We start from the raw sequence: 24,925 nt of genomic DNA on the forward strand, positions 1-24,925 counted from the left end.
CTCATTTATTAATTAAGTTTAGATTGTTATCTGAATATGATCCGTAAAGACAAAGAGTATAGCATGTAGTTTGTTTGGCATTGTCTATTGTGTAATCCTACAGCCAATTAAAGTCATCACGTTTATTACGTCATATTATTTTTGCTGTATTATGAATTGATTTCAAATTGTGTTGATTATTTGTTATAGATGCAGGACGGTTTCGGTACGTCGGATCCGTTCGCGTCGAACGCGGACCCATTCGCCGGCGATGCTTTCGCCGCACAAGACAATAAGCCTATTGAAGATGTAAGGATTGTTGATTATTATTTATAAGTTAGATTCTTATCATATTGTCATGAAACCTCTTCTTTGAAATTTATTTTGACTGTAGTAGAAGAATGTTTTAACGTTCAAAGATGTGTTTAAAATAACTTTTGACTAAGTAATCCACAATACGACGGTTAGATTTTTTTTGCAATTTCTATTGTCGTACATTTTCGTAGACATACTCCCAAAGATTTGGTTTTGTTGCTGACTTTGATTCCGATTTGAACAAAATCGAGACATGATCCAGTGTTATCAGCGGCGTTAGCTGTTGATTGAGCGCAGTTCGAACTCGCGTGACTGCAGGAATGACTCGTTGTCCTGAATTGACTGATAGTAAATAGTTGTGTCGGAGCGAGTGAGTGACGCGTGTGGTCCCGCAGGACCCGTTCGCGGTGCTGCACGCGCCGGCGCTGCCGCCCAAGCAGCACAAGACGCCGCCGCCGCGCCCCGCGCCGCCGCGCCCCACGCCGCTCAAGGTAACCTGACACGCTGCTGCTCACACTTACTTTTCTTTGTGAACTACGTTTTTTAACATGTTTGATACCTTAGAAAGTAAAACTGTGTTAAGAACTTGTTTATGAAAATAAGACATTATTTCTTCTCGTAGTTTTAATCTTTGTGAATGAATGACTTAATCCAGTTTTACTGAACATGAAATTTGGCTAAATAACTTTTACATTCAAATCAAAAAGCAATACAATACCGCATAAAAACTACCCTAATATAAATAAATATTATACATATTAGTCAAATTTTACATTCCCCCCAGTAAACTCAACATATTTTAAGCTAACGTTTTATTTTCAGATTTTGTTATTTTTATAATTATTTGAGGTTTATTTAACCCCGACCCCCGTAATTAGCCGCATGAGGACGACGGGTAGTATCGTCGATAAGCTAAATACTTTTTTTTTATTTTGATCATGCAGCAGAGAAAGTAACATGTACGTAAAACAGTATTACCGCACTAGTTACACTAGAGGATGGCATTTTATCGTGTTTCCATTGCTTCCTATTTTTTTTTTTTACGTAAAATGTCAATCTCAGTTGCGCTGCTGTTTGAAATTATGTTGCAAGTAATTGAAAGCTGTGCTGTTATCCGGTATATATTATGGCAACACAATTAATGAGCAAAGCCAATGTTTTTTTTACATATATCTAAACTTTTAAGAATACAATTTGAATTATTTGTTTTTATCTGCCACGTTTCCTTAATATTCCGAAGACCAACTATTAATTCTTAAAATAAGATTGTTGTGGCATAACGCCGTTTCGCTTGCACGATTGCAACTATCTTTCTTTAAGGATTAATGGTGGGCCTCCTAATTTAACAATAACAATATGGGCCAAAATCTAGTCTCTTGGACGAGTCTAGTGTACAGTAGTGTTGCCATGATACAGTATCGGTATTGTTTACTTTCTCTGTGGCCACTCCGCCTGTAGCCTGTCACGTTCGTTTGGTTCGCTGCCGCACGCTTCGCACGCTTATTACCTTCACAATACATCATATACATTTATTTCATTAACTCTGTCGGTTGACCATCGTTGATGCGTTGTTTTGAACGATTATAATTTAACAATATTTAATGAAAGTATTTAAATCATGTTTAGAAAAGAAATGGTTGTGTGATAAAGATTATCTTAAATTCTTTTTCTCTATGCAAAAAGTATAACTTAAAAATCTAGCAAGAATTTTGCAAAATTTGGATTACAGTAATTTAACTCACGCATGTTCAAAGATTTTCATACAAAAATCTCTATATAATAAATAAATAATAAATAATAAATCCTGGGACAACTCACACACGGTTATCTGATCCCAAGCTAAGCAGAGCTTGTGTTATGGTAACCAGACAACTGATAAACTTACTTATATATTTCTAAATACATACATATTATAGATAAATTACACCCAGACACCAGAACAAATGATCATGCTCATCACACATCATTTGTCCTGGGCGGGAATCGAACCCACGACCTCCGGTATAGCAGTCAGGGTCACTAACCACTAGACCAACAGGCCAGTCAAATATCCACTCACTGCAAGTTATGTGAGAACATTTACCCAAAAGATATATTGAAATGGAACGCATGTTCAGTAAGTAGAAATCAACCGACTCATACACACCAACACCATGGCTCATGTATTGCACGTTTTATTTATTTTTCCCGCTTTCTATGTGTGTTTTGTTTATTTATATTATTTTAGGCTCTATTTGCTTAGTAAGATGTACAATTAATATTTGTGCTGTGTAGTTACAATAACTCTTTAGAGTTCCCAGCTGGGATAATGTGGTCTAGATATATTCAAAGTAAATCGTCAAATGTAATATCAACTTATTTAATACTCAATCAAGTTTGAAGTCTACGAATATACGCTTGGCACCGTTTTCAGCGTATTAAAATTAAAGAAGGTCATTGTAGTTTAATTTCGTAAAGTCTTCTTCTTCTGCTGGTATTCGGTATACACGATTTGTAATCCTGATCAGAGCAAAATATTTAGTACCCTAATAAAACTGTGAAACAGGCAATAATTCAATATAATTGCTTTGTCAGTGCGCCCGAATGCTAGAGCTATATATTTGCCTTTGTCACTAAGAGCTGGGTGCTAGTAATGCTGTATGTAGGACGTTTAGTAAATGCTGTGCTATTTATCTATATCTATTTAATGTCGGTGTTCTGTATCATGCAGTTTTAAATATAACATTATATTTCAAAATTGTTGTTTATGATGATTACATTTTCGTCGTCAGAAGCTTCATTTTAACATTATTTTTTTAAAAACATTATTGATAAGTTTCTCATCTCTATGTAAAGCCTATATCTACACCGTATAATTTATTCAACGCATAATCTAAATAATTTATTAAATAAAAAACGTAATTTTAAACCTTTATTTCAAAATTATAAATGATGATCGTGTGGATCAAATATTGAATTAGTGTTGCATGCTAGTCGCTTGGTGTAGCGCCGCTAGTACATCGTCACCCCCACTCCTGGTTCTTATTGTTTCATTTATATTTATTTGTTATCATTTCTATTATATGACCAATATAACTCTACCTGTATATACCTATAATGATAATATTATGAGCACACCGCGCGACTTTTGTTATTATAAGTTCAATGTAACTGCCTTCCTTTTACTGTATGATTGATGTCTCGCGCTGTGCTCTACAAGTTCATGAGTCATGTAACACTTGTCCACTAACATGCTAACCACTGCTCGTGTGCTTGTCCCCACTTGCAGCGCTAAGCGGACGCGGCGGCGGCGAGGCTGACACGTGCGTACAATCTGTCTCTCTCCCACACACACGCTAGCCCACTCGCATCCCACTCACACACACTTTGTCGTCCAGACCGACCGCCAGGCGGCCATGGACTTCGCCGACGACCCCTTCAAGGACTACCGATACGAGGATCCCTTCAACATCGAGGACCCCTTCGCCGACGTCACCGACAGCAAGCGCAACGACCCGTTCGGCCGGCCGACCTCCGTGGCCGGCTTCGAGACCGACGACTTCTTCTCGGCCAGCGCCGACCTCAACGGCGGCTTCGCGCCCCCCGACAAGCGCAGCGGCCGCGTGTCCGCCCCGCCCGTCGCCTACGACCCCTTCGCGGGCCGCGCGCAGCCCAAGCTGGCCGCGGCCGCCAGCACCGGCAACGTGGCGGCCGCGGGGGGCTGGGCCGCCTGGCCCAACGACAACTGGGCCGCCGACGACGCCTGGCCCAGCGCGCCCAACATCCGCGCCAGCGACGCTTGGCCCGACGACGCCGCGCACAACAACACCACCACCGCCACCAGCGACTGGAAGACCGACAACTGGGCCACCAAGTCCGACAACTGGGCCGCCGACTGGGGCCCCACCGACTCCAACAAGAACCTCAACGAGACGTGGCCCTCCAACACGCTGCCGGCCAAGAAGGAGAAGTCCCCGCGGCGCGTGGCCTACGCGCGCTCGCTCGTGCACACGATAGGCGGCATCGGCCGCACCAAGCAGAAGGACAAGAAGGGCAAGGCCGCCGCCGCGGAGTCCGCAGCTACGGGCACGCTGCCCACGGAGGAGCAGCAGTGGGCGTGGGCGGCGGCCGAGTCGCGGCGGCTGCAGGCCGAGGCGGACGCGCGGCGGCGCCAGGAGGACGCCGAGCTGCAGCTGGCGCTGGCCCTCTCGCGCCAGGACAAGTGACCGCGCCCGCTCCCGGCACCCTATTTATTGCATTTGTAATTCGTCCATGTTTGTTTTTCGATATTTTTACGCGAGAGATTGAGGGCGAGTGTTAAATTAGAAGAGTAATTTATAAATAAATAATTATACATAATTATGTTGTTAATAGCTAAAGTTCAACGCTAGCGGATGGCAGGTCACGTGACGTCACTGTATTGCGCGCGAGATCTGAACACTCACTCTAATGATAAATAGAACTATGTTCAGAACGGCGAAGAAAATCGTACAGTGATGTCGTACAATCACAAGTGCGGCATCAATTTGAAGTCGTACATATTGAAGGTTAGCTTTAACCATGCATATTGTGATGAAGTTATGGTTACATATGCTTCAGGCAATGATTTAGAACTATATTTAACCACAGCTTGGCACATCACAAACTGAACGCGATCGCCATCTATCATGTAAGGAAACTTAAGGTATATGTATATAAATTTGATATTTCACTCGTTATGTTTAGTTAAATTGTTCAGCATTCCAAATTGAGGCATGTAGCCGTACGAGCTAGTGGTATGTAATATAAATTGCATATCAGACTCATGTGAATCATAATCGGGTTGCCCCTTTACTAGGGCCCATCGTATAGGTGTTTGTTTATCAAGTACTTACAAATAGTGTCAATGTATAATAGAAAAACAAGTTTTAAATACCCGTGATCAGTACATATTAAAAATATTGAGATTAAAGCATAGTCAGTTAATGTACAGTTTTTCTTTAAATATACAAAAACTAACTGGCCGTCATCTTGTAACTAATAACGAAACTGCAATAACGTCGACCGCGGGGCCTCGTGTATATGTAACTGCAGTTTGATAATAGAATGAATGTCATAAAGTCAAAGCAAATACGGTTCACTTTCCAATGGCAAACTAACGTCATAATTTGATGATTGATGCGTAAGTGATCAATAAAAAGATTGGTAGTTACGTGACTTTAAAATATCGACGTCAAGCTCAAAAATACACTTGCTAATGCTGAAATACTCTCGCTAGCCTCGTCGCGTCTGGACCCTAATGTATATTAATTTATTTCAAATGTTTATAATACAATAATAGTCGGGCAACCTCGATTACTAAATAAATATGGTCTATTACATAATATTCCGCTTAGGCGAAGGGGTTTTAGATAGAAAATGCAACATTATCCTAATTTTATTGATTTGATCGCTGACTGCAAATCAACTTAATTATAAAAAGTATACAAATTGTTTCGCTAGTCAATTTGATTATTGCATGTTGAGGGCTCGATCAAAGCGGTGTCTGGTCGTGGATGGTATGCGCAGTCGTCTTGTGGACGCGGTTATTGTGGCTCAAGTAAGACAAGTGCAGCTCAAGGTTACTTACAAGTACACATGATCATATCACGAAGTTAGGCTTAGCAACTTAGAAATGATGGTAGTTATATATATATATTTATGCACTGGTGTGTAATGGCATAACATTTAACCGTAATAACCGATTCACTTGACGACAGTTATAATTATAAATTAATTAATGTTAAAGTGTAATATATTGTTGTCTGCAATCGAGGCCTAATGACTTCCTCACTACATTGTATAGTCTAGTTGTAATGTTGGCATCACTGGCGTTGTCGGGATACTAACGACATACGTATAACAGTGTTACAGTCCCGACATGAACACTGACGCCCAAACTTATCAGTTAAATGTACAATGGCTACCAAATAAACTACTCTTTGAACAATAAATGTTGTTGAAACGAGTAATTATTTGTCGCGTCTTTATTGCTATTTATCAATTTAGATGGTTCAGTATAATCCCGTGTTAGATCGAGGCCACAGTGTAGTGGTCTCCGTCACTTTGTAAAGTAACCATTAATGTTCCCAGCGTAAAATAGTAACGTGCCACCCGAACTGGTTCTTATTGATATAAAGGTCTGATATTTATTTCTATTAAGGCTTCGATCTTTTTAGAGCCGAACAGCCAAAGATAAGAAAGCTATTGTTTTTGCTTGTTATCTTTATCTTGAATTACTAACGCTAAAGGCTCATCATCAAATACAATATTAAACTGTAAAATAATACAAAAAAATGCTTCGATGTTAATACTGATTAAATGTAAGTTACGATACGACGATGTAGGTGTAGCAATGGTTGCATACTGAAGAGATGGTAATGTCATCAATACATCTTTATATTAACATTCATCTTTATAAGGTCCACTCTGGCCTGGCATCTGGACAGCTGCAAGGTGGCCGTTCAAGTCCTTGTAACACCGTCTCCAGTGTGGGACCGCTGCTAACACCTGCCTACCCACTGGTACTTGTATATTAATCGCCGCATATTTTTTATTCGGCGCTATTATTGTTTATTTTGTATGTTGTATAAATAGTTATAATGTCGTATGTGATATGTGTGACATTGATTAATTTTCTCTTTAAACTTTTGTATTTTTTTTAATACTGTATACCTTTTTTATTGTTTTATGTATTTATTGTTCCTTTTTTATTTGCGGATATTTTGACTTTGGATCAAATCTGTGGACTGACTTCGTCGGCAAGTGTGATCTATGGATCAGTAGAGATTTGATCTGAAGTTTGAATATCCAAACTTTTACGTAGGTATAACATGGTATCATAGTATTAACGTGCAATACTTTACTGTCTAAACGAAGGTAAATTGTCAATGTTGCAGATACATTACTTGTTTTGTATAAAATGTGTGTGAGTTGTATGAAAATATTCCAGTGTGCGAGTATGTATGGCAAAGTACAACAAGGTTTGTGCAATGAGTTACTGATTATTTGTTAATATTATGTTCAATAGTTATTAAATTGTTTTAGCGACATTTTTGGTATACTGACGCAACTGTCATATAGAGGACCATCTTTTTTTTCATTTTTGGTTATTCGAAATGTTAATTGTAGGATTTTGAATATTGTAAAAAAGGTCATTGTTACTAGTTATATTGTATCAGCTATGTTAGTATACTGAGGTGTCTGTAATACGCTGTTCGCGGGTTATGTTCGTTCGCCGTTTTAAATCCTAATCATGAATGCATTGTTTCCTTCGGACGATATACTAAAGACATGCTTTATCTCGGAGTAACATCGCTGTAAGGTTTGGCGCTGTGTGTGGAATAACAGCTCTAACAGTTTGGAAACTCGTGTAGTTAGGCTTGCAATCGAAGCCTTTTGTTATACTTAATGAATGTCGCAACATACTCAAAGTACTAATCAATAATCATGAGACTTTCTACCCTATTCGTAAGTGTCGTAAAGATATATTTCGTTTGATACTCATCTGTTTGGTACGCTTATTGTGAATGATATCAACCAGTTTGGTTACTGTTCCCGTCCCCCTCTTTTGCTATTTCTTATTTATATCTGATATCCTTGTCCTCGCTTCAGTTGTTGTATCGGTATACAAGATCAACACATAGTCTCTTCGGTAGTGCCTTTCTCTAACTGTATTAATCGTTGCTAATTTGTACAACATCTTGTACTTCGAACATGAAAGGGGTCATCTGCGATTATCATAAAAGGATCTTCCGATAAATTATATAAAAAAGTAATTATGCTTCGTAAAACAACGCCGCGACGAATTCGGAACTCGGTCGTGGTGTTACCAAAAAAAAAGTTTCTACCAAAATGGTAGTCGATTACTTAGCTTGTATTACCAATGAATTAGCTGTGTAGTAGCAAGTTGTTTGCTTGTGTGCGCACGGGCCCAGCGCAGCCTCCCATACAATAACTACTTTAGTACACAACGCTTGCCGAGACATTTGTAAAAAAGTAAAAAAAAAGCTGTACCGCGTATGAACACTTATGACTTCTGCATCGTGTATAAGTAAAAATGTCTCCGCAAGCAGCGGTTAGTCAATAGGTTATAAATTAATGATGTAATTGTAAAGTAAACGTGTAACTATTAAATACCGATGCGTTTATGGGTATTATCCTAATGTTGTTATCTCTTTCTTAGGCGCTGTTGTTTGTGGCTCGGCGGGCCGCGCGGACCTCGCGCCTTCACTAGCGACTGTAGATACCTCGACATATGCATGCCATTTGTGTAGTGTAAATCTATGAAAATATTTAAAGCTGACGATGATTTTATCAAATTTCTATTACGTTGTTGATATTGAAGATATATATATTTTCTCGTAGTCAATTACTTTTTCTAATATATTTTTGTACGTTCATGTTATAGCGTCCGCGCGGTCCGGCCGACCCTTGTCTGTTATCAAGTATACATTATAATGTATGTACCTTTCCGTGATAGCCGAATAAAACTAAACTTTAAATTTCATCGTTGACGTGTATATGTGTATTTAAAGCTAAATTAAAATAAAGGAAGTAAATTTGATAAATACAGGTTAATGTAAGCTTAAGGCGGTAGTGACGGTGCGCGGGACCACTCGCCCTGTCTCCAGCTCCAAGTGACGTGTACAGTGACCGGCGCCAACAGTCTGCGCTCACCGCAACTGCTCAGTATTAGGAGGGACCGCGCGCCTTAGCTTGTTAGTATAGACAAATATATAATCGTTCACGTTATAGGAAGGTTATAGAGACCAGGATTGTCGCGCGACAGTATGCTGTTGGCTCGATAGCGGAGCGTAGCGTAGGCGGAGGACTGTTGAGTAGGAACCCTGAACAAGTAGACGACATCCCGAACGTTGAATTTAAATCTCCCATCGTTGTTGTAACTATTGTAACTAATATTATCGCGTATGAAGATGTAATGTTTCGTTAAGTCGGTGTACGCTCTCGTTTTATATGATTAGCGACTTACTCACAGCTTTTGTATGTGCAACGAATATGTAAGATGTTTTCTATTCATGTTTCTCGCTGTTTCTGTGAAACAGTACGACTCTGACGGTTGCGCGGCGGCTCGCGGCTGCGCCCACCTCCGCGCTATACTCTTGTTATCTGTTACAAATTATTTATACTATAATCTTTATGAAAGTTATTTTTGTGTTAATGTTTTCTCATCGCTCGTCGATAAATTCATATCTTTAAGAACAATGTGAAGTTGTTGTTCCTTATCGGTTTCCTGTTCTTACTTATTGTGTAGCAACCCAGATACTCGTTTGCGAAGCAACGTTAAACAATCTATTATTATAGTACAATATCTCATATCACGTTTGCTTTACTAGGGGAAGTATAAATGATTGTTCTGACGGTACAATAACTATCTAATAATAATCAAATTCTTGTGATTTAGCGTCGTATTTATATATATGTATATGGGGTCTTGCCCGCGACTGTCACAGCGATCACTCCGTAGCATGGGTGCTGATTGCTCTAACTCCGGTGACAAGACCACGACATGTTCGTATCTCGCGCAACTCGGCGGTTTATGCTATTAAAAACGAAATGGCATTTTTACATGTAGGGTAGCAGTAAACACGTAGGGACACAAGTGCCCGTCATGTGTATCCATCGCCTCGTATCTCTGGGCCTCTACGTCGAGCGAGTAGCCCATGTCGTCACTCTGTCGAGCCACATATCGCCTGCAAGCCTGCATGCGGCGCGGCTCAGCTTTTAGTTCGCGCTATTGTAAAACGACTGCATTTTTTACCAGAACACAATTTTGTTTTTATACTCGAAACTGATTTCGTACTATACAACAATAAGCTTATAAAATAATATCAATATATATAATTGTTTAATGCACATTGTTCTAGTAAAATGCAAGAATAGAAAATTCTACTAAATAAGTAACCTATATTGATTATATAAAATTAAATAAATGTTTATATAAAGTAAAAGTTGTGTACGTTTGTAACAATTTAGCGTGTACGACCAAATTATTGATTCATTGTCAGTCACGGCGGTTGCGACGTCGTGTCGACGGTACTAGCACCAACAACACGACCTAATGCTCATTTGTATCATTTCTTGGCTGTGTTTTGTTGCGACATTATTATTTTCCTGCAGCGCAGTGGAAGTTTTTGAATGATTATACTGGCAACACTGGCCGCTTTTCAACTCGCCACAAACTTAGTATTCAAGTTCTTGTAGAAAAATAATAATTTATTATAGATTTAATGAAACATTTGTAATAGATTTGTTGCGGATTTGAAAGTGGCCAGCTGTGAGCCCTTATTATAATTGTGTATTTGTTGTACTCGTATCGTGTGTATGAGAAGCAGTTGGTTTCAGTATCAGGTCGTGCATTCGTCATTACCCGCTGACATGTATTCACTGTATGGAACTATGATATTATATTAATATGAAAACAAACAATTCCTGAGATAATAAAAGAGGAAAATATTATTCAATTGTTTTATTTTATCAAAAGTTACACATCAAATTCATCTTAACTATTGTGAATATCATAAAAAGGTACAAGTTAAGGCATTACATCAATTACAATATCATAAAACATACATTAAAATCAAAAGAATACTATTTGAATACAAATTGAATGAGTTCAGACACATCCGTTAGAAAATCATTAAGCACAGTCAATACAATAAAAACACACAAAAAATACAGCCACCCTGGACGCCATTATAACCATAAAATTGTTTGATCAAAAATGAAAAGTCAAAAAAATATTGAATTAATACTATTGAATTACAAAAGTGAATTACAAGAATTTCAAACAATGATTATTTCAAAGGAAGTTATTGGAACAAGCATGGCACTTCCAGTCAGGTGAGCCGCTGAACACATACAATTAAAAATACAATTAGGTACTAATGATGAACATCAATTACTTATAATAATGTCATAGGCTTACAAAGAAATGAAAGTGATGTAAAATGATATTCGGAGGCTTGTTGACCTTATTTGAGGACTCCCCAGCGCACGTAGTCGTTGATGACTCCGTTCAGCCTCTCCTTGTAGAGCTCGCTAGTGTTGCTGACGGAGAAGTCGGTTATCTCCATAGACTCGTTCACTTTTGGAGCCTTATCGGTGTCCACGGTGATCACCGGCAGAGTGAACACAGCCAGGGCCAGGCCGAATGGAAGTTTCTAAAGAAAAAAGACAAGTATTTATAAAATAATCTATATCACATTTCAATATTTATCAAATCATTTTTTTTTTCTTTAATTGAAAACTAATCGTATTCATGTCTGCATTGTGGACTCGCTTGTTTATGCCCTTTTTTAGCAAATAGATTATAAAAGGAAGCTAACTGAATCAGAACAGCAAAACGTACCTAGATAAGTACGTGTGCTAACGGAAATAGACAATCAGAGTAATCGTTATACGACCGTTGTACCTTGTCATTTTAAAATGTATTGTTTAAATTGAAGGTTGCGCTCATTTTACAAAATTTATGTAGGTAATTAAGGATAGGTAGGACAATGATTTATTAATTTTAAATCTTTGAGCGTAGATTTATAAGGAAGGCTCATAATGTCTTCCTGAGCAACTTAGGGTAGATAAAAATCTTTAAGTTAGGTTAAATAATGTTTTTTTTTTGCTACAAAACGTGTTATAATATGTTGAGTCAAACATAATGAAATTATTAACTAAATCGGTTTATCCATTCCAAAATAACTATGAATAGAAAATAACTAACAAAAAAAAACATTCAGTGGAATTGAGAACCACCTGTTTTTTGAAGACGGATGAAATAAGCACATGGGGTATGATATTAACTAACCTCTTTCAGCTCCTCATCGAAGTTCTGGCGGGAGTATATTTGGTCGGGGTTGAGGTGCAGCCTCTTGAGCGCGGCGCTGAGCTCCTGGTAGTAGTGGTCGATGAGCTTCTCGTAGTACTGCGCGCGGAATTGCTCGTCGGAGCCCGTGAAGATGAAGTACAGCAGGTCGGTGACCGGGCTGCCCCCCTGCAGCGTCTGCAGGTCCACGATCTTGATGTCCACCTTACCAGTCTGCGAAAGAAACACCAAGTTAGATAAGACTGAAATTAGTAATATGGATATTTTTGTAGTTGTAGTTTTTGTCTTTAGGTCAATAGATAGATAGATCAGTTTCCAATGCTCTCTCTGGTAATGAGAATTAAGTATGTGCCGCAATTATAAGTTTAAAATATAGCATTTCAACTGCCTTAAATAAACTTACTTTATAAGGATGTGACATCCTTATAAAGTAAGTTTATTAAATACCCGCTAGAAAAAAAAGATTAATTAGGTAGAATAACTTACGCGTTGGTACCTAATCATTAAATTATTAGGTCTATAGTCACTGTGCCCTATCACTACGCCGCGAGAGGTCTTATAAAGCGCCTTGAAGTCGTCCTGGTCGAAATCCTTAAAGTAGTCAGCTACTAGAGCCTTGTGCTTGTCTTGAACAACGTCCACCGCCCGACTTATTATCCTGGAGTAGTATGTCTTCATGTCATTTTGGTCCAGCTTATATTCAAATTTAAGTTTACCGACTACTTGTTTGAAGTCGTCCGGTCGACATTTTGCGTACGAGAATGAGAGGGCGTGCATCTTGGCGAGCTCCTCGACGGCGCGCTGGGAGTAGTGCCACGTGACCGACTTGAACCGGTTATACGACTCGTAGCCCGCCATCATGAGGTCCTCTAGCACCAGCGTCTCCTCGTGCTCTTTAGGATGGGCGCCATACAACTTCGGGAACAATAGTTTGTATTCGTCTTCAACTTTGTGCTCCTCTTGCAATTCCTCGTAGATTTTCGCCAGCTTGGTGTAAGCGAAGTGTTCGGTCTCGTAGATGCGCGGCGCCTGCGAGCGCATCTTCTCCCCGATGGCGGCGACCTTGGCGAACAGGTGCAGCACGCGCTCCTGCTCGGTGAGACGCACGCGGTACAGCTTCGACGTGTAGTGCGCGCCGCCCGTCGACACCGGATCGATTTTCAAATCATAGTTAACGAACTTTTGTTCCCCGGCTATTCTCTTCAACAGATCGCTGAAATGCGATTCTACTGTATGTATTTTAGGTTTCGTTGAAATAAATCTGATAGACTTGGCGAGCCTCAGGCACTGCATTTTTCAAAAGTTTAAGTATTGTCGTTAAGCACGTCGGCACGTTGGCACGGTGATACACCTGGTCGCCAATGATGCGCAAAAGAGTGAGCTTGTTACCAAAACCGATATTTATTCAACGTGTGAATGAATGAACTTCGAACATGAACGCGAAATATTGGCAGAGATTATTATTTTTTGTCAAACTACCTACATTTTCACAATACTTCGGCTGTTAACGACTTATCCCGTATCAGAATAAACAGGTAGGGAGGAAAGAATGTAATGATGTTTGAGGTCTACCGACACGAGTGTTAAGTTAGTTAATTAGTTGGTTACGTTGATAAAAACTAATTTTATTGTGTAATTTAAGCTATTGTATTAGGTTAAAAATAACCACCGAAAACTTAGTTCTATCAAGTTTTAAGTATTCTCATTTATTTCAATCAATACAATTTGTTCGAAATTCAGTTTGTACTTTTTTTTACATTATGTAATTTTTTAAACTATTTAGTAAGATCACCAGCAACGTTAATTCAAACATATTATACTGGCCAATCACGTAGCACTCACCTCGAGCACTCTGTGCATCAAGTTACTTGGTTTGTAGTCCGCGTGGACGAGGACGACGTGAGACATAGGCGCGAAACTATTAACTAGGACGTTCTTCAGTCTATCATTCAGATACCTCTGTAGCTTTTCCAGGTGTTCAGGGTTTGCATACTTCATCGCATCAGCCAGTCCTATCTGCTCAAAGTAAACCATAGCAGCTTCATTCCAATCCTTCTTGACATAAGTTACCACTGAGTCGAATTCCTCGGGGTTACTTTGGCGATATGCAAAAGAAAGTGAATGGAGTTTAGCCAGTTCCGTTATAGCCGTCGCTGCATAACTCCAGTCTACGGACTTGCGTCTGTCGAACACATCGTATCCTTGCGCCATCAGGTTCTCCAAAATGGCGGTCTCCTGAGGTCTGGTTAGGTCGAAGCCGTAGCTTTTCGTGAACCTCAATCTGTGTTCATCTTGCAGATCATTCTCTTCTTCCAAAGCTCTGTAAGTGTTCCACAGCGTCGTGTAACAGTAAGCTTCGGTGTAAAAGAACGATGGGGGCATAACTGCTCGTAAATTTTCACCAATGACACTCACTTTAGCAAATATATGCAGATCATCTTTATTTGTTGCACTTATGACAGCTGTGTATAGCTCCGACGTTATATTTGCACCGCCACATAACAATTCCTTTATATCTATTTCATAGTTTTCATAATGCTTTTCTTCTGCTATTTTATTTAGCAGTTCCCGTAATGTTGGTTTCTTGGTATCCATGAGTTAGTTTGGCCGTAGACAGCACAAAGAGTAACAGACTACACTAGGGGAGCTCTCCTAACAAACTGAATGACACGGTACCGTTCAGCAGGAAGTCATTATTGATTCAAACGTATTTAAGAATAAGTGTACTCTTTATGTGCAAACTTCAGTCGTATGCTTTGCCTCAAAGCTAATGATATATAAATTAATTAAAGGCAGTAGACACGATATCATGTCATGGTTAACACTAGACTAGGCTGCTGACGTGATTTGGGAACACAATCAGCTTTGACTAATTGTTTAAAAATAGATATTGAGGCTCTGGCCACATATGGGTTCGATTTGCCATCGCGGTTTATTCCCGCTAATTAATTATAATCTGTGAACGATTAATTAATAGCTCTCGGGTAAAACCCGACTGCAATCCAGCTTAAATTTTGTAAACACTAGTCCTTAGCTGTAGAAGTGTATATAAGTACTAGATGCCTAGCCCGCAATATCGTTACAAGTGGAAGATTCGCATGACCTCGGTCTATCCGACCCCTCTTCCGTTGTACCGTGCCTAGTTTCCGAGACTATACAGGCACCGTCGAACATAACTGGTACCTAATCATATTCGAAATGAATGTGCTGCTGGGGAGTTTGTTGCGCCGTTTCTTCTCTCACAGCAAAAGCACTTAGGAAGCGGTGAAGGGTGGGCGAAACTGGGTGCTGTCCAATGTAAATGGTGCTGACCTTCAAAAAGTGCTACTTAGTAGCCTAATTTGAATAAATGAATTTTGAATGATTGATTGATGTAAAGAAAGCGGATATATTCAATAACTCAGGAGCTATAGTCATGGTTATTAATACGATCATGTTGTATTGTAAATATGTAATTAATATAGTAATATTATGTTGTTGTGAATAAATATTGTAGTTTAGGAGGTCAACTACAAATTGTATTTAGCTAAATCTTAGTAAAAAATAAATGGACTTTATTTAGACACAAATCATATTGTGTTTTCGAAAGAACATCAATAGATAGAATATTGAAAATGGTCGCTAGACGTCTACTGACATATATGTACTAATAGAATAATCAAAGTCATTATTAAACTAATTAGATGTCCCCAAAAGTTATATTTTGCATTCATAACAAATTTAACACAACACTAATTCCTGTTATAAGCATTCCAATGGTTTGTTGGCGTATCAATTAATTTCTCTGCCTGCTATACCAGAGATCAAGGTTCGACCCCTACGCAGTACAAACATGATGATGTGTTTGTTCCAGGATCTGGGTAAACTTATTAAAAAAAGACTGTCACGATGTTGAAACGGAGGATTTTTATGTAAGTTAGCATATTTTGCATCTAGGTCTGATAAATCGGTTTCTATCTAGTTTCATACCTAGGTGTAGGGGCAGGCTAGTGCTAATAAGGGTTGCCAACCCCCAAACGTTTTTGCACACCAGAAATTCCCTAGACATATCTAATTTATTTTGCAAAACAACATCTACCGCGACAGCTAGGATCAATTTGCATTTATTTATAGTTACTATTGTACAGGCTTTGTTTAGTTCGGACTTGGAGGCAATGAGCGATTCACAGTTTAGGGTATGTACAAGCAGCTACTTCAGTAAGTACTAGATGGATAACAATATCAATTTGATAATTATTTCTTTTTGTACTGAATGAATTAGTAATGGAATATTCTTTTAAAATAGGAATCCACTGAATTGCATTATAGTCGTCATAATTTCTATAAAAATGCTCAGTTTTATGTCAAACTAGCTTTTCGCCCGCGTCGAGGTCGGTTATATCGCGTTTCCAAGAGAACTCTTCAAAAGTCCGGGATAAAAACTATCCTATGTTATTTCTCAAGGTCAACTCTATCTCTGTACCAAATTTCATTAAAATCAGTTCAGTGGTTTAGACGTGAAAGCGTAACAGACGGAGTTACTTTCACATTTATAATGTTTGTAAGGATATGTTAGAATAATTAATCTTGTTCCATGCCCTTGAATGTGGCTCTTACTCCTATGGATTGTAAAGACGTATTATATTTGTAATGATAGAAGAGAGACATAGAAGTTCATTTCCATGTGGGTTTCGGTATTATAAATTACAAACTTAAAAAAATGTGTCAATTTACTCAAACGATTTTTTAAACACAGTCACTGGCCAATAGTCAACATGTAACGGTTATAAGTTCTTTGTAAAAACTGGTAACACCTTGTCAACACAAGTGCTTGTGTTTTTTTTATAAATAAATAATAATCACTTCCGCATAGAATAATCAAACGAGCGAGTCTCACGCAACATAATTACGTTAATGTTACCCAAATAAATCTATTTCGTATTTGTAATGGCGTGATAGTAAGGAGAATATATTAAATTCTTCTTTTTCTTCGTAAAGAAGAGAGTGTACTTGCCTCCGTGTACCTGTGCAGCAAGTTGCTGCCCCGGTAGTCCCCGTGCACGAGCACCGGCCGAGCCGCGGTCGCGTAGCACTCACACAAGATATTATTCATGTACTTGTCTAGAAACGTCTCGAGTACATCTCTATACTCTGGCTTAACACATTTCAAAGCACTATCCTTTGCAGAATTCTCCATTTCAGCATTAACACCTGGTTTCCAAGACTTCTTGAAACGATCTAAGGCTTTTTCAAATTCAGCTGGTCGTTTTTCGCGGTAGGCATAGGAGAGTGCGTGAAACTTTGCTAATTCTGTGACTGCCGATAAAGCGTACGCCCAGTCAAAGGAATGAAACCTGTCGAAGTCATGATATCCATGCGCCACCAGGTTCTCCAGCACCACTGTCTCCTGGTAGCGCGTGGGGTCGCCACCGTAAAACTTCGCGAAGGCTATCCCATCCTCCACGGTCAGCCCACACTCATTCTCCAATTCCTTAAAAGCCTCCAGTAGATCCGTATAACAATACATTTCCGTGTCAAAGAACGACGGGGGATAATTCTTTCGTATATTTTCGCCCAAAACAGACACCTTTACGAAAAGATGAAGATCTTCTTTAAGTTTGTTAACGTCTATAATATCCACGGTATACAGTTTCGACGAGTAGTTGGCGCCGCCGCTAGATAGCTCGTTGATATCAATAGTACAATTGTTGAAGGCATTGTTTGTTGCGATGTTATTTAACAATTTTTGAAGCGAGGTCGACATGGTTCCTGTTGCGGTGTACTATGATAGTCGGCGACTAGCGAGCGCGGCGCCGAGTTCCAACTGCGTGGCGCTGGCGGGCCGCGGGTTCCCGCGAGTTACCTCGAGGTTATCATATCACTCACATGACAAGGACGATACCTTAGTCTAGTGTGCAGTGGGTTAGTAGAGTGAGCATCCACTGCTATCGAGTCGACACTTAAAACGTTATACAATATCTATGTACAACCAACAATACAAAAACGAACACTTAATAAATAAACAATGTTGCACTTTCTTGTATATATTGTTCATATTTCGTTTTAAGTTAAAATAACAGTTTTAATCTAATCATTAATCAATTAAGTAGTAATTCACGATTAATGTTTTCAAATTATTTTATAGAAAGCATTTTTCTCAAATAACATCGCGTCCCAATAACACGCAGTATTATTAGATAATATTAAACAACTTTCGTAACATGTTGATAGCAACCATAACATAATAACAACAAGTTAATTAGCATCATCATAGTTATGTAAAAACAGCTGATTCCCATTTAAACATCATCTAAAACAGTATCTACAAATAGAATTGGCGCTAGAAATTGTAAAGACATCATTATATTTGTTACGTAAGAGTTTCCTTGTGGCGAGTAGCGGCGCGCGGCGTGGCCGTGAATACTCGAAAAGAGCCTCGACCCCTGTGCGATGCGCGTGCGCACGTGCGCCTGCGCGTCATCTCTTAGCTAATAGTGGAGCCAAATCGAACTTCAACACGACGACGGCCTACTTATTATACGATATTGATTTAGTGTTTTTTTTACTGGAGTCCCTTTTGGTTTTGTAAAAAATAACCACTATTTCTCTCTTGATAATTTTAAAACAGGATTCAAGTCATTTTACGTGAACTATGTGTCAAAGTACCCACGGAGTATCTACAGTGTATGAGATGACGCCCAGTTAGCCTTACCTCGTCTACTTTATGCATGATGTTGCTCCCCCTGAAGTCTCCGTGCACGATGACGGGCCGGAAGGAAGGCGGAGTGGTCTTGATCACTATCTCCGTCATGGACGACTCGTAGAATCTCGCCAGCTGCTTCTTGTGCCTGTTGTCGACGTGCTTCAGCGCATTCTTGATAGAACCTTCAGCCATGACGTCCAGCGAGCCCTCTTTCATCTCCGCCCTGAGTTCGGCTAGCACAAGCTTGAACTCCTCCGGGTCCCTCTCGCTGTAGGCGAAGGAGAGTGCGTGCAGGCGCGCCATCTGCGTCACGGTGGCCTTCGCGTAGTCCCACTCCACCGACTTGAACCTGTCGTACGAGGAGTAGCCTGCAGCCACCAAGTTCTCCAGTACTATGGTCTCCTGGTACTTCGTGGCGTCACATCCATAATACTTCGGGAATGTCAACCTGTGTTCCTCTGCCAGACCATTTTCTTCTTCTATGTCCTTGTAAATTTTCGCCAGTTTATTGTAGACAAAGCTTTCAGTGTCGAACATTCTTGATCCTATACCTTCTCGAATTTTGTCCCCGACAATGGTTATTTTAGCAAACAGGTTGAGATCTTCTTTATCTGGGCTTCTTATAACAGCTGTGTATAATTTTGAGGTGTAGTTGGCGCCACCACTCGAGAATCCGTCCACAATCAGTTCGTAGTCTACATAGCCCTGCTCTGCTGCTATATTGTTCAGTAGAACGCGTAATGATTGCTCCCGGCTGTCCATTGTTGTGTTTCTGAAGCGTACTGGCACTGAGGTAAGTTGTCAATGGATATTTAAGATATTCAGCTATTTATTGATAAGCGAATTCAAGGTTTGCATTATCTATATCTAGCTATCTGTTTAACACTAAAACTAGTGAAGCACTGTATGTTCGTTATATTACAAAATGTTGTATGTTATTATATGTGGGTACTTCAACGTCAAACGCTTAAGTTGTGAACGTTATTTTTGTTAAATTACCGGCCAGTCCGTGTGCCACTGTCGCGGAAAAACGAATGAACGTGTTTAAAAGTGAGTTTTGATGATATAAGTTAGTTCACAGTCATCACTAAAGGTACGATAATCTATGGTAACAGAAACAAGACGTAGAACATTATCTATGCATCGCATAATGTGTATATACCTACAGTCCATCGATCTAATAACATGGTCTGTGGTAACACAAGTTGCAATGAATATTATATTCTTACGGAAAAGTATGATCTATGAGTGTATTATAAGTATTGTACGACTTTTTATAACAATAAGCTCTATTCACCCTACATTTTTTCTCGAAATCAATTAAATAAACAAGTGAAACCGAGATTAAAAGTTAGTATCACAAAAATATTTGGTGACCTACAAAAATGTTACAATGACACACATTGGGTCGTTCACCTACAGATTATGTTTGCCTCACGTTACCAAAACCTTATCGGGGAACGAACTTTTATCAGATATAATGTAGTTCAAGGAAACTGATATCTAGAATTATGACGTAGATACCTTTGTACTTTGGGCTAGGCACAGGTGTTGGGGTTCTGTAAAACTAGGTCAAGGTTCTGGGAATATTCCTTATGTTATAGTACCTTTGTAGCAATGATGAGGAAAGGGTTGGTTTGACGTAGACATGAATCTTAAAGACCCTGCTGTTATGAACCCCTGTAGTATTGACCGTCGTCGTCATGTCGTATTGACAGGATCAACCGCTATTATATACGTAAGGTGGTTCGATCCAACCAATACGGTTTGAAAGACCATTAAGGTCTGGTTTGGAACCTGACACCTTTAGTGGCTTTAGTCGATGCTGATTGATTGATATTTATTGAAAAAGTGGGATTGTATGATAGATACTGAGAATGCGGTATGAATGTAATTCGTATACGATTATTGGCCAAGTAAAAAAAATGCTCGTAGATAAAATGCTGACATATTGATGAGAAATTGTGGTATGCACCCCATTATAAAATCCATATAATTTCCGGGCCCCATGCCCGGTGCGACACAATTACTTTAAATGTGCTTTTCTATCGAAGTCCTCGATATTTTTGAAAGCAATCCCGTTTGTCCGTCGACTATAGGGAATGGAAAAGCCTTCCGATGATTTTGCCCCTTCGCCTTCTTCAGAGGGTATGTGGATGAATAAATTAGTGTGATTGATGAAGTAACCGTTTAATTTAACCGTGTTATGTCTAGTATTAAATAATACTTTAAACACTTCGTTTATTGAGCTAGCTGACCCAGCAAACGTTGTTTTGCCACACACATGAGTTCTAGGGAATAAAAATAAGGATTCTTGAAAAATATATTGCCCACAAAATTTCCTGAGAATCGGTCGAGTTTCGGAGAAGTTCAATTTTGTACACTGTGACACGAGAATTTTATAAATAACAGATTAAAATTGTTTATTCGTAGATAACAGGTCAGCCTTGGTAATTTATTATCATATTGCGTTGCGGTAAATTGCTATTTGTTCTCATTGCGATGCGTTTGCTCGCAACATTGCAAACTAGCATTAGTATTAATTTTACGGAAATTTTCATTTTATAGCATTGTACGTAACGCTTGAATTAAAAAGAACTACATTCATACCTAAACTTTCTGCGCAACTGCTATCATTAGTTTCGTTTTTAATGTTTTGGTGTTCAACCATATGACTGGGTTTCTTAAACTTAGTTTCGAAACCAAAGTTCATTCGTAGTGCGATGAACTCGAGCTTATATAATGGTTGTTGATTATTATAATCTCGGGTCGGAGACCTCGTGACGTGGCCAAGGTTATTGTTTATCTGCTTCCTTGTCGCATTAGGTCACTGGCGACAGCGGCAGCGACATAAATCGTGGTAATAATTATATAAGTAAAACTATGTTTGTATGGTCGCCTGTCAAAGTCTGTTGAAGTTATGTTGTTGAGTTTGTTGCGCCGTTTCTTATTCACAGCCAGAGCACTTAGTAAGCTGTGAAGGGTAGGCGATACGGGGTTCTATCTTTATAAGATGATTCTTTAACGTTCAAAAAGTTGAATATGGATTTTGAATTTGTATAGTTACTGACGTAAGATCTTACCTAAGTGTGAATACATTTTTTCTTGTTGATCTAGGTCAAAGTATTTCACATTTGTTGGACTATGTTACCGATGATTTCTTTCGTCAACGTGAAAAAATAAAGTATAGCTTGAGGTACGCTTATAGCTCAATCTAATAAAGTATTTTTATAGTAAACCGAACTTAGTGACCTCATCGCGGTCAATGCTCTAAAACTATTTGAACAAAAAACCAATAAGGAAGTGTTGTGGGTTAATCCTAGTCTCTTGTTTGACCTACAAAATGTCCGCATTAATCAGTTCGTTAACCCCGAGGTTAACTGCCAAAATATTATGACACGGCGATTTTTTATCAGTTTTTATTTGGCCGGGGTTAGAGACCGACTAACGCCAATGTGACTTATTGAAGGCCGTGTGTTATCTCTTCCTCCTCTTATCGCTTTGATAACACTGTGTCAGCTTTATTGTGTTTGCTCCCGATTTATCTGCATGTTTTCTTCTTGCATTGTTTTTAGGGCCAAGAAAATTGAAAACGTTTAACTGGGGAAGCCATGTTGAGAAATTAAAGGCATTGGCGCGAAGTGGTTTCGAAAGGAAAAGCCCCAAACACGAATGTTTGGTGTCATAAGCGTTTCTTAAGAGTGAAATAAGCCATTTATATGGAAGATAAGTCCGTGCATGAACGTGCGGGAAAAGGTGCACTCATTTCTTTACTTTATATAGCTATGGGAACTCAACGCCGAAGAAATGTGAACATGTACGGGGGAGAGATAGGCAGCAGGACCCACAGATTTCCAGCAAAGGAAGGAGAATAGGTGGATTTCATAATTAAAAGTCTGAAACTCGGAGTTTCATTTGATTGTTTGCCATCCGGAAAATACTTTCGTACGCATTTTGCCGAACAGAGCGCCGAGCCTTCGCACGAATGCTACATTACAAGGGAGTAATTAAAAAATAAACAAGGTTTTCTTAATCATAAGCTGATACGGCGGTGGCTTCGCAAGCCAAACTCGCGTACTCCGGTTGGTTACGAAAGTAGTCGGGCAATCTCAATAAACCGGAGCGAGAAGACCGTTCTGTACATTCTCTCTCTTAGGACGAATTATTGTTACAAAATTTCTAGGAAATGAAGTGAACTATATTGTTTTGCATCATATAGTTGTTGATAAAAAGTATAATCTAAACAAGTTATCAAAATACTTTATACCTAATTTGTCTTTATCCGTACACTAATATTTTTAAAGATAAATTGCATTAAAATTTAGCAGTGGGGTAGTTATGTAATTGTGTTGTAATAATTATATCAGAGAGTGACGTAGCGCGTATGTTCTATTCGGTGTATCTTGGTTATATATGTATGTTTGTGGAACAAAATAAAAAATAAACTCGCATCCTATAATTTGCAAGACATTGCCTAAAATAAAAATACACTTTTGAGCTATCCTATTGTGTACTTATCAATAAAGGAGGAGAGGCACAAAGGCGAGGAAATAAGAAAGTGCTCGCGACCCATTCATTTTTCATAAGGTACCTATGTTTATTTTTGTTTTTTGTACTTATTCCTTAATTGTAAAAAATACATCTTTTAAACTAGATAACATGCTTTGAAATCATGATGTAAGAGAAACTGCGATTTGAGCTTTTTTTGAAATTTTCTTTAGGCAAGCAAGAAGTGGACGAAACGAAATTATTTTCTTACAATATTATAAAGAACAATGCTTATAAAACCCAAGCCCATCAAAAGAGAAGTTGCTCAAAATATAGACAAAAGAAATAATTAAAAGCGCCTGACGAAATCATTGATTGTAAACTTGCTATTCGAATTATTACAGGCGTAATATAATGAAACAGCAAATGTATCGTATAACGCTTTAAGATGTCAGTCTGGGCATGAAAAGAAAACAAACAGACAAACGCAATACGCGTATTTAATTATTTACTTTTACCTACCTTTTAAGGTGCTTTTTTTGCTTCAAGCCTGTGTTTGGGACTTCATAAGCATTTTCCTTTGTATAGAAAGAGCAACATATAGGTAAGTAGGATTTTATTTTGGAAAAGACAAGACATTCTTGGAGAATGTTGAGTTTGAATAAGTTGGATAGTCAAGTGGTTGAGGTCACCACGCCAAACGACGTGTCGCCAGTGCGATCCCCACATTGATGAATGAATACTAGTTTTGAGTCTGGTTGCAGGTGAAACCGCCCGCGAGCGCGACACAAAGATAAAATTCTTTATTGCGGGAGTCGCTCTTTGGTTTTTAATTTTATCCCAATGAGGAATTACTACTATTCCTGTTTGACTATAAGGCATTTATAACCGTTGAAATAAGAGCTTGTAACAACTCACCGATAGCACTCTGTGAAGTAAGTTACTTCCCCGAAAGTTTCCGTGGATGATGATAGACCGGAAAGAAGGTTTCGGCGGGAACATATCGATGTTGGACATTATCGTCTTCCGGAAGTTCTCGAAGAGTACTTTATTTTTGGGTTGGACATTGTCCAGCGCAAGCTTGAACGATCCTGTGGCCATCTTTTCAAGTCCATCCTTTGGCACTTCAAAGCAAAGCGTCTTTAGAATTTCTTTGTATTCCTCAGGGTATATTTCACTGTATGCGAGTGACAGCGCGTGCAACTTCGCCAGCTCGCTGACTGCGGACGATGAGTACTCCCAGTCTATGGACTGAAGTCTGTCGAAGGCCGAGTATCCGTGAGCCTTAAGGTATTAGTTTTCCAGAACTAATACCTCTTCGTGTTTTCTGTCATAGTATCCAAAGTACTTTGTGAACTTTAGCCTGTGGAATTCAGGCATTCCACATTCTTCTTCAAGAGCCTCGAAAGTTTTCGCCAGTTTTGTGTAAACGTAATTCGCGCCGCCACTTGATAAATCATTTGTAATTAATTCATAGTTTTGATACAAATGTTGCTCCTTGTGCTCCATTTTTGGCTTCTCTTTGCGCACTGAGCTGAAGTCTCGCGGGAATACAAAGATATTCGAGTATTTATAGATAACTGCATTACAAGCTAGCCTGACGTAAAGTTAAGCTTATCAAGAAT

At 39.0% G+C, this 24,925-nt stretch overlaps 3 protein-coding genes and 1 pseudogene across 5 annotated transcripts in view; 1 reads left to right on the top strand and 3 right to left on the bottom strand.

The window, feature by feature from the left end:
• Positions 1–10,770, top strand: part of LOC113501223 (epidermal growth factor receptor substrate 15-like 1) — a 29,763-nt gene extending 18,993 nt beyond the window's left edge. The window contains exons 15-17 of the mRNA XM_026882299.1: positions 190–288; positions 690–785; positions 3,672–10,770. Coding sequence (XP_026738100.1) covers positions 190–288; positions 690–785; positions 3,672–4,499 — 1,023 coding nt within the window. The 3' untranslated portion in view covers positions 4,500–10,770. The remainder of the gene's footprint in view (positions 1–189; positions 289–689; positions 786–3,671) is intronic.
• On the bottom strand, positions 10,766–19,848 carry LOC113502052. 3 transcript variants are annotated; one of them, XM_026883441.1, is made up of 3 exons: positions 18,822–19,848; positions 12,113–12,343; positions 10,766–11,474 (listed from the first exon to the last, which is right to left on the bottom strand). In XM_026883441.1, the coding sequence occupies exons 1-3, from the start codon at positions 19,572–19,574 to the stop codon at positions 11,286–11,288; spliced, it is 1,173 nt and encodes a 390-aa protein (XP_026739242.1). In that variant the 5' UTR covers positions 19,575–19,848; the 3' UTR covers positions 10,766–11,285. The 3 variants fall into 3 exon arrangements, with proteins under 3 accessions (XP_026739242.1, XP_026739248.1, XP_026739234.1); XM_026883447.1 differs by lacking the exon at positions 18,822–19,848 and adding an exon at positions 13,973–14,808; XM_026883433.1 differs by lacking the exon at positions 18,822–19,848 and adding an exon at positions 12,617–13,529 and having other exon boundaries at positions 10,966–11,474.
• LOC113502087 lies at positions 16,617–18,815 on the bottom strand. The gene has a single exon (XM_026883471.1). The coding sequence runs from the start codon at positions 17,871–17,873 to the stop codon at positions 17,082–17,084; it is 792 nt and encodes a 263-aa protein (XP_026739272.1). The 5' UTR covers positions 17,874–18,815; the 3' UTR covers positions 16,617–17,081.
• A 2,993-nt stretch (positions 19,849–22,841) lies between the features above and the next one.
• LOC113501231 lies at positions 22,842–24,906 on the bottom strand (annotated as a pseudogene).
• Positions 24,907–24,925: the final 19 nt, after the last annotated feature.

This window comes from Trichoplusia ni, chromosome 2, assembly GCF_003590095.1.
Source record: "Trichoplusia ni isolate ovarian cell line Hi5 chromosome 2, tn1, whole genome shotgun sequence".
NCBI classification, from domain to species: Eukaryota; Metazoa; Arthropoda; class Insecta; order Lepidoptera; family Noctuidae; genus Trichoplusia; species Trichoplusia ni.

What these genes read in the sequence shown, in the direction of transcription:
- LOC113502052 (XM_026883433.1), bottom strand. Translation starts at nt 13,423, where the DNA reads ATGCAGTGCCTGAGGCTCGCCAAGTCTATCAGATTTATTTCAACGAAA. An exon ending in TAATGATTAGGTACCAACGC is followed by an intron (nt 12,344 to 12,616) that starts GTAAGTTATTCT and finishes TTTCTTTCGCAG; the next exon opens with ACTGGTAAGGTGGACATCAA. An exon ending in TCGATGAGGAGCTGAAAGAG is followed by an intron (nt 11,475 to 12,112) that starts GTTAGTTAATAT and finishes TTTTTTCTTTAG; the next exon opens with AAACTTCCATTCGGCCTGGC.
- LOC113502087 (XM_026883471.1), bottom strand. Translation starts at nt 17,873, where the DNA reads ATGTCGACCTCGCTTCAAAAATTGTTAAATAACATCGCAACAAACAAT.